At 39.3% G+C, this 15,659-nt stretch overlaps 1 protein-coding gene across 3 annotated transcripts in view; it reads right to left on the reverse strand.

The window, feature by feature from the left end:
* The window catches only part of LOC103017183 (contactin-associated protein-like 3), a 250,501-nt gene that overhangs the window by 186,745 nt on the left and 48,097 nt on the right, over positions 1 to 15,659 (reverse strand). The window contains exon 1 of one of the 3 annotated variants that reach the window (XM_057547775.1): positions 10,118 to 10,345. The exons of the other annotated variants lie outside the window; for them this stretch is intronic. Coding sequence (XP_057403758.1) covers positions 10,118 to 10,202 — 85 coding nt within the window. The 5' untranslated portion in view covers positions 10,203 to 10,345. Of the gene's footprint in view, positions 1 to 10,117; positions 10,346 to 15,659 lie in introns of those variants that run through there. 3 annotated transcript variants of the gene reach the window in all.

Below are 15,659 nucleotides of genomic sequence, written 5' to 3' on the forward strand. Positions count from 1 at the left end.
AGTCCTTCACACTCCCATTTCTTATTACTCCACATAGAATCAAACAACCATTAAGTCCTGAAAGTGTTCTTTGTGTGCAGTGTCACTTTTTCATTCTCACTGCCATCCTCCCACTTCAGTCCCTCTTACACCTGGGAAATGGAATAACAGTGGAAGACCTCAGGGGGATGGATCCCACAGGAAGTAGTGAAGGAGGAAGGACACCTCTTTGGCTGGCCAAATCCACGCAAGTCAACCCAGGAAGTCATTCGGCATCACCTCCATCTAAGAAAATGGAAGAAGATGCTCATGAAGGCTCTGGGCATGTTGATGCTGGGGGTTGGGAAGGAGGCCTTGGGAGGGTGGGTAAGCCAGTCTCATCCCTAGGGAATTGGGATGGTGATTAAGATACAACATATGTCCTTTTCATGCTCAAATGCGCAATGGCCTGCAGGATGTATCTCCCCACTCCTGCTTCACCTTGCAGCAATATTCATGAGGAAAAGGAACTTTTCCTAGGCAAACATGCAGCCTATCTTTCAACAAATGAATCCTATCACTTAGAAGAAGAACAAGTGAAATCAGTCCATAGCGATGCAAATCTCCCAAAGATCAGGTTTTCAGGTTTCTTAAAATAGATCAGTAGTTCATCATGACAAAAGAATAGTAAATAATTATGATCCAAAATTTATTCTTATAATCTGGAAAATCAATATTATGTTTGTTAACCTTGTACCATAGTTCAAAATAGATCATTTGACTTACCTCTAATAGGTAATTGACTCTGAGATCTGTCAATTCTACTGTGTTCTATGCCAGAAAAAATATTTTTCAGAAATGTTCCTTGTCACTTTAAGAAAGCAAAGAGTAATTTGGCGTTTGCTCCCTTAAACTCTCTTATACGTACCTTAACTAAACTCTAGTCAACATATCCTCTTTCAGTCCCCCAATTTTTTTAACCCCTCGCAATGACGGCATGGTTCACACCATAGAAAAGGATGTGCTCTGAAATGTCAAGGCTCACAGGTTTTCTTATCAGAACTTACGTGAATCGAGATTTCCCTGGTGGAGTAGTGGTTAAGAGTCCGCCTGCCAATACAGGGAACACGGGTTCGATCCCTAGTCCAGGAAGATCCCACATGCCGCGGAGCAACTAAGCCCACGCACCACAACTACTGAAGCCCTTGCGCCTAGAGCCCATGCTCCGAAACAAGAGAAGGCACCTCAATGAGAAGTCCGCGCACCACAACAAAGAGTAACCCACGCTGGTCGCAACTAGAGAAAGCCCGTAGCCTCAGTGCAGCAATGAAGACCCAACACAGCCAAAAATTAACTAATTAATTAATTAATTAAAAAAAGAAAACTTCCATGAATTAACACAACGTTGCAGAGAAGCCTAAGAATCACAGACACACAGCAGCTAGCCAGCTTGATGAAATTACACAGCTATATTTTTCTTTTTATGTTGTATTATTATACTTTTAGTGTATAGCAATGTCCTTATTCTCAAGTTTCTAATCATCAAAGACACAGCAAACGTAAAGCTATATGACAAATCCTTAATTTTGATCATCTCCAAACATTTGAACAGATGTCTATAGAAACATATTATTTTTCTTACATCAGCCAAATCTGAGACATTAAAATAGTTAACAGTTCTTAAAATATTTTCTTCCATAATAGAAGTTTATATTAAAATTACTTTCTTTGACCTGAATCAAATTACTGAATTATTTTCGCATGCTAATCAGATTCCCTTTATTACATCTACTCGCCTTTAAATCAAAATCCTACCAGCCATTCCTTAGAACTGTATTAACAGGAAACAGGACCTGGGAAGGCCTCAGAGGCAGGTTAAGTACTGCTGGTTCTAACGGTGGCTGCACAGCAATATCCTAGAACACAAAACACCTCCGACACGTGAAGGCAATAGTTTCAACTGGGGTTCAACTGGGTCAGGGCAGATGTCTTTGCATTTCCTGATTGCTCACATGCTCAGAAATCCAAAGTGGAGAATATCCGTTCTGCATGGTAACAAGTAAGAAATAGCTCAATCCCACGTAACTGGATCGTCACCTAATCCAATCTGTGCCTGTCTTACAACTATTGACAGTGGTTTTTAATTCCTTCAGCAGGTCTCTCTACCCAACCAGCCTCCCTTAAGACACACAAACATACGTACACACACATGGTTCATTCTGCCACTTCTCCCACCAATTCACCACTCCGAGGAAGAGTGTATTTAGCTTAACTTTATCAAGCTCTTTGGCTGCCTGAGGATTTATAAATGTTAAAATAAAAACTAATTACAGGGCTTCCCTGGTGGCGCAGTGGTTGAGAGTCTGCCTGCTAATGCAGGGGACACGGGTTCGAGCCCTGGTCTGGGAGGATCCAGCGTGCCGCGGAGCGGCTGGGCCCGTGAGCCACAATTGCTGAGCCTGCGCGTCTGGAGCCTGTGCCCCGCGACGGGGGGGGCCGCGATGGAGAGAGGCCCGCGCACCGCGATGAAGAGCGGTCCCCGCACCGCGATGAAGAGTGGCCCCCGCTTGCCGCGGCTGGAGAGGGCCCTCGCGCGGGCCGAAGACCCAACACAGCCAAAAATAAATAAATAAATAAATAAAATCAAGTAAAACTTTAAAATAAAAAAAAAAAAAAAAAAAAAAAAAAAAAAAAAACTAATTACAACCTTGAGAACTGCAGGTGGCACCTGGTCTTATGTCTCAAGGCAGCAGGTCGCTCCTGCATCATCCAAGCAGCAATGTCACTGCTTGCTCCTAAGCTCCAGAGAAACCCTCTGTTGGGTCTCGAACACCCCAAGTAATGAGATGCTACTGAAACGAGCATGTGGGGACCCTAGGTCTACGCCACAGCGTTAAGTGGCTTCTGAGGTTATCGAAACTGCCACTGATTCCAAACAAGGTTCACCAGCCCCTTCCTCCCACAGTGGTCCAGGGAACACGTGGCATACAAATTCCTTCTCCACAGGTGACAGCCACTAAGGCCAGAGGTGGAACCACAGGTGATACAATTTAGGAACACATCAATTTAAATATCTGATACACCATTTACCATAGCCCTAAAATGACTCATCCGAAAGGATCATATTTGCCAGTTTAAAAAACAAACTTTTTTCAAGTTTCTCTCCATGAGTTAGCTATCACTAGCACATCCTCCATGAGTATCTTTTCCTGATGTACTACCGAGTAAAAACTTAATAAAAGCCATAGCCTAGATAAAATATATCATTTTTTCATTTGTGATTAACAGCCTTGGAGGGAGGTTTTTTTTTTTTAAACTGGTCCATTAAACGGGCATACATTTAAATAAAAATTATATAGTTCCTAACTTTAAACTACTCAAAATTTCAAGTACTTTATGTTTCAATTCTATTTCAAATCAGTACACTGAAAATACCCATTACCTGGAAACTAAGGAGAATATTTTTATTTTTTATGGCGAGCCAGACTCTCCATATTATTATTGAAAAGTAAAGTTTCTAATGAACCAGAAAGGAAATTTATTGTAAAGCAACACTCAAACTAAGCACATGTATTATCACACAAGGTTATGTGGACACCTACCAGACATGTGCAATCTCTATGTCAAAGCATTATTTTCAAAAGTTAAAAACACCACATGTACAAATATAGAACAAATGCATGCCAAAGAATCATAAACTCATTAATGACTAATCCAGTAAAAGAGCATTTTGAGAAACTAGGAATTTACAGGCATTTATAGAAGAACATTAGAATGAGATTGCTAGGTTACAAAAAAACTGATCAATGTCCTACAGGGCAATAAAACCTTTGTAGTTACCATATGTACCTGAGAAAAAAAAAAAAGAAATCATCAATTTCAGCGTCTAAACTCCAGTCAAATGGTAAATGACCAAGTCAGACATGGGTGCATTCTTCTAGGTAATTAAACAATCATGTGGGCCTATTAAACAATGTTCCTGCATAATGTCAAAAGGTCACTCTATCATACCCTCTCTTTTTTTAACTTTTTATTTTACATTGGAGTATAGTTGATTTACAATGTTGTGTTAGTTTTTACAGTATTTACAAGTTGTGTATAACTTTAATTAGCACACAGATTTTAACCTTATGCCATAGAACTCAAACTGGACAAAACAAGTATGATATTTTGAAGGAACGTATTACATATGGTTTCCTGCCTCTCAGAAATAGGTAGACATAAATAATTCAGTTTTTTAAAGTTATTCAATATGATGCAACAGAGCCTATAGCAATCAGCACCGCAACGGGCCCCAGGTAGGCAGATTGAGTGGGGACACTTTGGAAGTTACTCTGAAGAACTCTGTATGTTGAAGCCAAGCCTTTAAAGGCTCTGAAAAGTTAAGTGGGGAGAAGATCCAGAGGTTAATTTCATATTTGTTTTTCAGGATTAGAATTAGAATTGCAGGTAAACCCTGGATCTATTCATTCCAAATTGTTTGAACTCGTTTATACTTTTATAAGTATACTTTTATATTCAAATTCTGATTTTGATTTAAAGGGAAAAATTCAAATTCAAATTTGCTCAGTTAATTGAGATTTTTGTCAGTGAATATGTCCTTTATTTAGTACTCTTGAATGATTTGGGGTTTTTTTTCCAAATCAACTCAAAGGAGCAGACATTCTTGAGCTCCAGTCTTCTCCCCAGAACAGGCTTTCAGGCGTGGGAGGGTCACTGATAATGTGTCTTTAGGGTCATTTTGTTTGTTTGTTTGCTTAAAGAGTCTCCCCCAGTTGCATAAGCTTCAGGACCCTCACAGCTCTAGCCTTGCCTGTCACTCTGTGTTGATAGTCACATGGACTTTGTAAGTTTTTTTGGAGAAAAAAATGTTGTTGTTTTCCCGAAGTTTTCAAAAATATTCTGACCTCAGTATTTCTGGGAAGTTTATTCAAATATGACTTTTTTAAAAAAACGGTCCGTTTACCAGTTTGTTGAAGACTCTTTCCAACAAGTCCAAGCTCCAGTGCTGACTAAATACCTCCCTCCATAGTCTATGCTCATTTTCCCCAACATGTTTCACCGAATCACGAATGGATTCCCCATTCACCTGCTCCCGGGGCACATCTCCTGATAGGCTCCCTCCCTACACCAAGGAACATAGTACATATGGTCTCATGCCTTTCAGAAACAGGTAGACGTAAGTAATTCAATCTAAATATCAACCAAAATACTGACATTTTCTTATTCAGATCATCTCTCTTCTTCCTCCCCAAAGATCTGAAAATTCATAAAGAAACAGTAGATTCACAGGGATAATCCTGATTAACTTGGAGGATTCGACTCACTCTAGAAAACCACTAAGCACACTATTGAGACAAAAAGAAGCCTGCACCAATTAAAACAGTAGCAGGATTTTAGTCCATATTACCCAAGGTGAAAACTTCTTTATGGACTGTATTGTCTTAGCACACATGGCATTACTTGAGATTGACTGTGCTCATATAGCAATAGAATATGTTGATGACACTTAGCAAATAATTACAAAGAATCTGTGCCCATTGAAATGACAGGAGTTCTGACAAACAATACCCTTGAGAAGAGACATTTGATAAACACACTATTAGACATTCACTTAAATCAATTCTCACGATTTTATACTTCTTAGCAGTTGTAGCATTATGTTCAGTTCCTCCAGTCTGCAATTCATGTATTTTTATACCAAATTCTTAAGGTTAATCATGTTATTGGGTTAGGATAATTTATACAACAAGTGTCTCACTATTATACTGTGTATGTTATTTTTCTTTTAAGAGAATAATATTGTGTGATAATATCTATTAGAGGATCCTATTAATAAACTTTCATTAAAGATGATACAGTAACACTTTAGCACATAAGGAGCCATTGCTCCAGTGAAGAAAGGATTCAAATCTGATACAAATCTTCAAATTGAGGTGCTAATATATTTGCCTAGATCAAGCACTAGGTATTATTACATGAAGAGCACATGTTTGTCTCCCATGCTGGCCAACAAAATGGGCTTGATTTGCTCCCCCAACCAAGGGCAGAGACCTCTCATACATATGCAGGACATAACAGGGAGGAGACATTGTTGGATAAAAACAAATCCTGATTACCACTCCTAGAACAGTGATTCAAGTTGTGTGCCCCACCTGTAGTGGGCCAGAAATACATCTTTTATTCTCACAACAAGAAGGGCACTTTTGACAGGGGAAGGAAACAAAAGAAGACTTCTAGAGAAAATTACAAGTACTGAGATTTAACAAGGTGCGGATGAGTGTGTAACACTCACTAAATTGAACCCCTGAGTCTATAAATATCATCATTTACGTCAAATAATCACCATCAACAGCGGCTGAAATGTCTAACACTGGCTTCAGTCCTTTTCAGAGACTTCAGTCCTTTTTCTTTTCACTGGGGAGTAGAGTTAGGGAGGACAGCAGCTACTAGCTATAGCTGGTACTTTACTTATATGGGGAAAATAATTCAGCTGTAAATTAACTTCCAATTGTGTTGTTCCTTAATCGGGAAAGAGTGAACATTACTCCTCAAAGTGACATGCGATCCAGGAGACAGATTTACAATACTAAATATGCAATCAAAATACTGACATTTTCTTATTCAGATTATATCTCTTCTTCCTCCCCCCCCCAAAAAAAGATCTGAAAGTTCATAAACAAATAGTAGATTCACAGGGATAATCCTAAAACAGAGAGCTACTGCCCTCTTCCACTTGTGGCTCATGGTAGGAAGTGAGCAAACCAACCACTGTCTGCACAACAACTTCTGGAAAACAGGGCTCTAACTTGGAATCTATATTCTAACTTTCCTCTTGCATTCCATTTAAGAGGATAACTCCATTAGAATAACACTTTCATCTTGACTAAATACAAAGAGTTCTAGAAGGCAGACCAAGTAGAGATGCACAATTTTTAAATATCAGGTCCTAGAGGATGCTGTCCATTCAACTTGTTTTATCTTCAAAAAGACAGAGAATGAGAAAAAAAAAAAAAAAAAGGCCCATGTTTTTGGCTATTTAGAAACATTACTCTTGCCCTGTGTAGACTCCTCCTGACTTAAAATTTCCCATTAATTATAAAGATTCATGTCAAAACATGGATAATTTCTGAGATGTCAAATGTTTCAACCAAGTCCTGTATGAAAGTATGTCTTATGCCAGAACCTCACCCAGGTTGACCCCCCCCACCCCCCCACCCCCCCCTGACTAATTTACTACTGAGAACCAGTTGTAAATAGAGGAAAAATGTCACTGTATCCTTTTGGGGAGAAGATCTTTACCTTTTTAAAAATTTACATACAGTTCTCATTATTTTATCAGGGCTTAAGAATATTTCATTTTTGTTAGTTTTAAAGTCTTGTCTGAAAAGATTACTTGAGTTCTTAAAACACTTCTTAGGAATAAAAGGTTAGCGATCAAAAGACTTGAGCAAATGCTGGTGTTCGTGATTTCTTGTTGGCAGCCTAAATCCCATCCTGCTGGCAAACTCCTCTTTAGAATTTCTCAAATGATGGGACAGGACTAAAAGAACCCTCTACCTTGATTTATGTAGTAACAAATTTCAAATATGGGTTTGAAATACCTTGCTTGTATATACATCTACACATACAAACAAACACCTCCCAAATATTCGAGAGTTAAGGAAAAATCCATTTGGTCAAATTAGCTAATCTAGACTGTAATACGATAGTATTATATGTAATATAATAATAATAATAATATATGTAATATATATAATATATATATTATATGTATAATAGTAATTATATATGTAATCTAGACTATATAGACTATCTAGACTATCTAGACTACTATATATATGTAATATATATAATATATATATTATATATATAATAGTAATTATATATGTAATCTAGACTATCTAGACTATCTAGACTATTACATATTACTATAATATGTAATCTAGACTATAATACGATAGTAATATATGTAATATTATAATACTATAATATAGATTATTATATTATATTATAATATAATAATCTATATTATAATACTATAATATATAGACTATAATAGTCTATAATCTAGACTATAATTACCTCTACTGCCACAAAGGATACTGTCAAATGAGATTAGCAAGCAATTATCAAACACAGTTTGTGTACCCTCTATGAATCTTTAAGTTTGCAAAGACATTTAAATATATACTTGACACTTGAACAACTACAGTAGCCATCTTTGCGGTGATCAAGGACTCTACAGTATCTAAAATGTTCTTAGCCATGCAAATTTACATAGGTACTTTTAACTTACTGAACTTTTAATCAGAGTACTAAACACATCTAAATAAAACAGAGGCTGAAAAGTGAAAACTAGCATTGACATTTGAAGAGTCAGCCAGAGACCCAGACGAACTGAGCTTAGAGATATATTCAATTCAGAAAAGGGTATCTGCCTGGATATTCAGACATGGAGCACCTCAGAGCATGTGACTCTTAAAAAAGATGCTCAGTATGAAGAACATGATACCTCTGTGGATTTCAGGGAATAAAATACAAACAGAAAATAAAGAAATATCAAAATAACTGATCTTGCAATATCCTGTAATCACAACTAAGGAGACAAGAAAGGCAGCACAGCACTCTGCTTCTCTTCTAAGGGAAGGATTTTTGAAGCCATGTTTCCTTTAAGTAAGAGTGACCTCTGGTGACTTTTTAATTGCACCTCAGTGTACTATGTTAAATTATTCTATAATTCTTTTATACTAGCAAATCATTTAGTACTACATTTTTAATTTCTTAGCAAAGTGATAAATGCTTTACTGCAGGACCTAAGGATTTCATGTAAATGCCTCCATTGTAATTAATTCATGGAAATTGTGCCCAAAGCTAAATTAAAATTCTGTCTGAAACACGGGGCAGTATTTTCTTAAAGGAGACTAAGGCTCATTTTCAGGAGTAACTCATATAATATGGCATTAAATGAGCTGAGACTAAATGATGACAACACAAACTTATCACAGCCTCGGGGCATATATGGATGAATGCTGGAAGGGTAACTATTTGTACAAAATGCTTTTCACTTTAGCACAAACTTCCTGGTAAGGGCAGAGTTCCCCAGCCCACCCCACCCCCAGATAAAACTGGATACCCAGCAGCAAGGTCGGTTTCTAACATGCCTACTAGCACTTTCTTGAAATGCATAATAGCTTGCCTTACTCCCTACAACCTGATTTAAAAAAAATTCTTGAGGGGGCTGGGGTGTGGATGTAGGACTAAGGGGGCTTTCTTCAAATCCCTCAAGGAAAGAAAAGCCCTATGATGGAGATTTCAATCTGAATAACACTTCGAAAACTTTTTCCGATTTCCAGATTAAAATGCCTTGAGGTCGGCTGAATCAATTTGGCTAGCATCTTTAGATCAGACTCACATTGCCAGTCCAGAACTGAGAGGTTAATACATCTTCACTGAACCAACAAAATGAGAAACACAGCACATCACAATATACAAGCATGTGCACTTGGAAATGAACCTGAATGGCAGGTTATGTTTTTCCTTTAAGCAAAAGCCTTCTAATTCTGAGGGGTCTATCCTTCTCGTAATTCTGGGGACTAACCAGGTTTGCCGTCTGGGCTCTGCTGCAGAGCCTGCCCGCCGCTGCAGCGCCCGAGTTCTTGGTACCCGATTCCGCAGGGCGCCAACTGCAAACATCTACGCTAATGCAGGACCCGGCCAGGTCGGCCAACGATTTCCTCTCTGACATAAATCCTGCAAAATGTATTCACAGTAAAAAGAAATAAATGACATATTGGCATGCTCTTCTCTCCTCATCTCCTGCTATTCTCTCTCTCTGGTCTCTCTCCGCCTCAATATTCTCATGCTAATTTTAGGTTTTACTAGAACTTGAGCTTTCTCAATGAATATTCAAAACAACAGCACACAGACAAAATTCAGCTCACAGACAAGTCAAAACAGGCTTTGTGTATTACAGACTTGACAAGTGGAAAAACCATTGTAAACCATCCTATCCAAACGTTGGGACTTTGCGATGTTTTTTAAATGCCTCATTTTCAGAAGCAGACCAGTGATTCCATTTGTAAAATTCAATTATTTTTTTTAAAAAACACGAATTCTCAGTTGACAGTATAAGTTTTAAAAGATTTGCTGTACTCACAAGTATTCCCTGCTGCTAATGTACTCCAGGGCTGGGCAGACAAAAGAAAGAGCATCCTGAGACAGGCTCCCGCGGCGGAGTCCATGTTCACAGTTGCCGGGGCTCCCCACCCCAAAACCCAAGGTGTCCAGACAGCTGCTCTGAGCCGGAGTCTGCAAGCTCCCTCCCGCTCGGGGTAGCTAGCGCTCCCTCCTCCGGGCTCGGCGAACCCGCGCAGCCGGCGGGGCGGGAGCCCCAACCTGCAGCCACACCCCCACCCCACCCCCACCCCCACCCGCCCCCGCCGCGCTGCAAGCTCCACGCGTCCCGGGCGCTCCTGGCGGTGGCAGGAGGAAGTGCGAGTCAAGTCGGTGAAGGTCTTCAACCTGCGCTCGCTCCGAATCCGAATCCGAATCCGCGGTCCTACCTCCTTCACCGGCAGGTTTCCCACTCTGAACAGCTGAGCAGTTCACTGGACTTCAGTCTGAGACCGAGCTTCACCACGCTGATGATGCTTGAGCATTAACACCGATGCTAGGAAAAATGTGAGTTTCTTTTTTTTTTTGGTTGAAAAGAAGTTAGGACAAGTAACTAACCCGGTTTGAAGAAAATATTTACATGTACTGAGAACTGTTGTAAAAAAGACTGCTTTTGTTTTCTCAACTCATTTAATGATTCATATTTAAAAATAAAAACCTAAAGAACCTTATTATGGTAATCATTTCGAAATATATACGGTTATATATACAGTGTTATGTGTCAAAATACATCTCAATAAAGCTGGAAAATATTAAAATTAAAAAATAATTAATTAAAACACCGACCCGACTTCTACTATAATGTCAGCATTTTATTATGTATATTCCTACTTGGAGATTTGAGAATTGTGGTCAGCAGATATATAAAACTAAAAACTGGCATCCAGGGAGAAGGAATCTTACTCCAAATATCATCACGGAAGTGACCTTATGTTAAGTAGGTAAATTGAATACACTTAATTGAAGAATGAAGAGTTTTGAATCAACTTCTATATACTGTATGTGTATTCCTTTCCATTCAAATTCTTTAATACAATTACCCAAAATTTCATATTGAAAAATGATGGAACATAAAAGGCATCTTAAATAAATAAATAAATGGATAGATAAATAAATGGATAGATAGATAGGCAGATAAAGAGATAAATTGTTTCAGAGTATACAGATAGAGGCCTGATGGCCCATGGAGGAAGAAGGATTTCAAGATCCATGACCTTGAGGTAAGTCACATGGCCTCCTCTACTTCCTAAAGAGGCTGCCAGCAGATGTAAATGAAGGAGGTATGAGCATGGCATCACTAGGATCAATACTCTCCTAAAACTGTGACCAGACTCATGACAAATGTGCTGAGACTTAGGAACAGTGTCCAGGCATTCTTGCACCATCATCCAAAGTGATCAGAATATGAAAGTAACTTTAACCCTGAGTAGGGCATTATATGCCCGAGAACAAAGCAGAAAAGCTGTTTTTATTATTTCTATTCTGCAACCTGGGTAAAAAGCAAAAACAGGAATAGAAAATGTAAATAGCTTGGCAAGGCCACAGAATTTACAAGTAGAATTTGACCCAAATATGTAGATTCTGATCCCAACTTTCCAGCTTTCTCCACTCCTACTCAGGGCCCCTGGGAATCAGGAACTCTTCCCACCCACCCCATCAATCAGCAGTCCCGGGAAACACTGAGCAAAGCTTGCTCGGAGGGTGCATTTAGAACCTTGAAAAAAGCCACAAGCGGTAGAGTGACCTTCATTTATTAGTCAGACATTTTCCTAGTGCCTAATACATGTCCCAGAACCTGAATATGGTATTTCTAATTTTTAAAGCAAATATAAATTAATGATTTACATTAAGTGTCTAATATTTTTTAAAGCCTATACAACAGACAGTCTCTGTGTGTGTGTCTGTGTGTGTGTGTGTAATCTAAATAAATGGTGACAGCATTCCTTTGAAGTAAATGTTACTATGCCCATTTAATGGATAGACAGACTAACCTCAGAGAGTTTAATGGATGTGTCACAAAGCAAGCCAGACTTGGACCAGGTCAGCTGAGCTCTGAAACCCCTTCTCACTGGCCCTCAGGTCTCTGAAACAGAAAAGTTGTCACCTGTGAAAACTCTATTCAGTTGTTCATGGGAAATCCATTTAAAATGGGTTAGAAGGCGCCTCAATAATTGATGTCAATTAAAACCAAAAAGGACAATGCTGGTAAATTACTTGAGCAGACCTTCAGGATGGATTTTCCAAGTCAGAGATGAAACAGCCCACGAGGGATTGAGATTTGCAGGTAGATGTCCTTGTGCAGTGCACAGCATTGACCACTGGACAGCACTGGGGCTGTTACATGATCTTCCAAGACAAGGGCAGCCCCAGGTGAGGAGGCTTGAAGAGACCAGGCAAAGCAGGGCCCAAAGCAGGGACTTGCTAGCAGACAGCTGATGCGACTCCTGGTTTTACCCCTTTCCAGCTGCCTTCTTTCGCTGGAGACTTCGTGGCTTTGTGCTTCACTTTTCTTGTTTGTAGAATGGTGATGATAGCCAGTCATAGAGCCATTATGAAATTACAGGTCTGAAACCCCCACAAAGGGATGGAAACTGCTGAGCATTCCACGTACCAGCCCCAGAGCTGCCCTGGGAGTTGGTACCCACCCGTGAGACCCCCGGCAGCTGCTCAGCATCTGTGAGCCTCAGCTTCGTTGTCTGTTTCATAAGATAATAGAAGTCTTATCAGCAGAGAACTGATCCAAGGGTTACAGGAGAAAATGAATGTCAAGTACTTAACACCATGCTCATCCACAGGGCACTGGATCAGGTAGGCTGATGCTAGAGCTCCAGGCTCAGAGGAGAAAAGGATGCCTAACGGGATCGCCAAGGCCTCCAAGCTAAATCCCTGCAGGTCAGGGGCAGTCCGCTGCATTCTGTGACCTGTTTCCACAGCCCTTTGCTCTTTTATATAAGAAAGATGACAGATAATCAACAAGGACCTACTGTATAGCACAGGGAACTCTACTCAACATTCTGTCATAATCTATATGGGAAAAGAATCTGTAAAAGAATGGATACATGTATATGTATAACTGAATCACTTTGCTGTACAACTGAAACTAACACAATATTGTAAATCAGCTATACTCCAATATAAAATTAAATTAAATTTTAAAAAATCAAAACAAAGGAAAGGTGAAGAAAATGTGTAGATCTAATCTTGCACATTTCTATAAGTGATGATTCAAACACCACAAATCACGCACGCGCATATATGTATGTGTCTGCAGAGTTCACACCAAACACAAGAGAACTTGAAATCAGCACACATCACAAATAAAAGACAAGAAATCAACTTCCGATGTTCAGAAGTGTGTGGACCCTCATATGTTTAAGTGCAGACAGGCTGCCTAGGAAAGTATATTCTAAGTGAAACTACACCCTTGGCATTTCCTGACCAAAGTCTTCTGTTTTCCTGCTCACCTGGGAGCAGTCTGTGCACTCAGGGTTCCCTACCGAGAAGAGGAAGGATCAACTCACCCCACCCGAATGAAATCCTTTCTCAATGCTCTCCATAGATCAAAACATGACTCCATTCATTTTTCTTCTTTATTCAGCAGTTTTCTCCCTGTAAATTATTTCTGCGTGTTTTATCTAAATCTGGGAATACATTTAACTTTACTCTTGTAATGGGAACAGATTTATCATTAAATCCTCTGAAAGAATACTGTGAATAAAATATAATAGTATTTCTATTAGGAGTCATTTTCCCCATAAGCCCCCAGGCAACAAATCCTGAAGAACAATTATGGAGAGACAGACTGCAGGGAGAAGGATTGTCACATGTGTGATAAAAAACACACTGCACAGTGTCTTCGCAGGTTATCTCTGATGAGCTATGTTCCCTATAACTAGCCCTTGGAAGCCCTGGTTTTAACCACCAAAGGATTATGCATCTAATTACATAAATCTCAGCTAGAGAATAGTCAGCCTCATATTGTTACCCGAAAAACTAGGTTCGCCTCTTGGTGGGTGTCGAGCCAAAAGACACAACCAAGACAAAGAGTGAGAGAAGGAAGGATTTGTTACTTGCAGCAAGTAAGTAGAACACCAGGGAGCTTTCCCAAAGCAGTGTCTCCCCAAGCAGCAAAACTGGGGACGTTTTAAGCTAAGGGTACATGTATATTCATGAAAGGGCTTGGGAGGTAGGCAGAGCCCAGGCTTTAGTTGATTGAAATCCGGAGGATCAGAAAAGGTCAACGCCATCATCCCTTAGGTTCCTTTTGACCTGGTGGTTGAGTGCTTCAGGCTAATCTTTACCATGGAAACAGAACTGGAAGTCTTTACAATTGATACATTATTACTAGTGCTACTTCTCTTGCCTGATAACAGTCAGCATTCTTGTTTTCCCTTAAGATCCTTAATTACTGAGACCTGTTCAAGGGCAAGCACTCTGGCCAGGCTTAGATCACAAAATGGCTTGTACTAAATTAATAGGTGTTCTCTTATGCCCAGAAAGCCATGCCTGGTTTTCTTTCTCCATAGACCCCCTACCTTATCTGCTTATAATATTTCTTTCCAATTCAGCCCATTTCAACCCAGGAGGACTTTTGGGGACTAACAAACACTGGTATCTAAGATAGAACAAACCACAACTAAGAACTTGAAGTATAAAAGCAATACTGCATGGTATTTCCAAAAGTGCTTAATAAACATTTCACAGGACTGCACATAACCAACACACTTTTCCTGACATTCTGGCACAAGTAGAATCAGAGAGGCTTAACGTTAAAATGAAGTGCAGAGTCAGCTGTCCAGCATTCTACCCAATTCAAGCACCACAGTCTCCAATATCATCTTGCACACATGTCCACTGATGGCAGCAGCTGAGGTGCATACATATAGAGAAAAGGGAGATTCTAGAACTTCCTTCTATCATATCACAAAGAAGGATAAATTCACAGAATCAACTACATGAGTGTCCAGGAAAAAAAAATTTTTTTTTAAACTTTTTAAATTGAGATATATTATACCCTTTAAACAAAATTTCTAATTTTATGAAAGGCATAAAAGGTCACAATTTTTCTTTACTTCTTTGGGGTAGGAAGAGGGAGGCAGAGTTGAGTGTATCCTTAAAAGTCCTTTTCTAATTTAAAATTAAAATCAACATCTGATCTTGACCTAAGAATTTTTCTATTGAGGTATAATTGACATAGAACACTGTATTAGTTTCAGGTGTACAATTCAATGATTTGACATTTGTGTGTATTGCAAAATGAACATCACAGTAAGTCTGGTTACCATCAATCACCATACACAGTCACAGATTTTTTTCTTTCTTCTTGTGATGAGAACTTTTAAGATTTACTTGCAGCAACTTGTAAATACGCAATACAGTATTAATAACTATATTCACCATGCTATACATTACATCCCTGTGGCTTATTTATTTTATAACTGGAAATTTGTACCTTTTGAACCCCCTTCACTCATGTCACCTACTTCCCACCCCCATCCCCACCCCCCCAGTCTGGCAACCAACTA

This window comes from Balaenoptera acutorostrata, chromosome 6, assembly GCF_949987535.1.
Source record: "Balaenoptera acutorostrata chromosome 6, mBalAcu1.1, whole genome shotgun sequence".
NCBI classification, from domain to species: Eukaryota; Metazoa; Chordata; class Mammalia; order Artiodactyla; family Balaenopteridae; genus Balaenoptera; species Balaenoptera acutorostrata.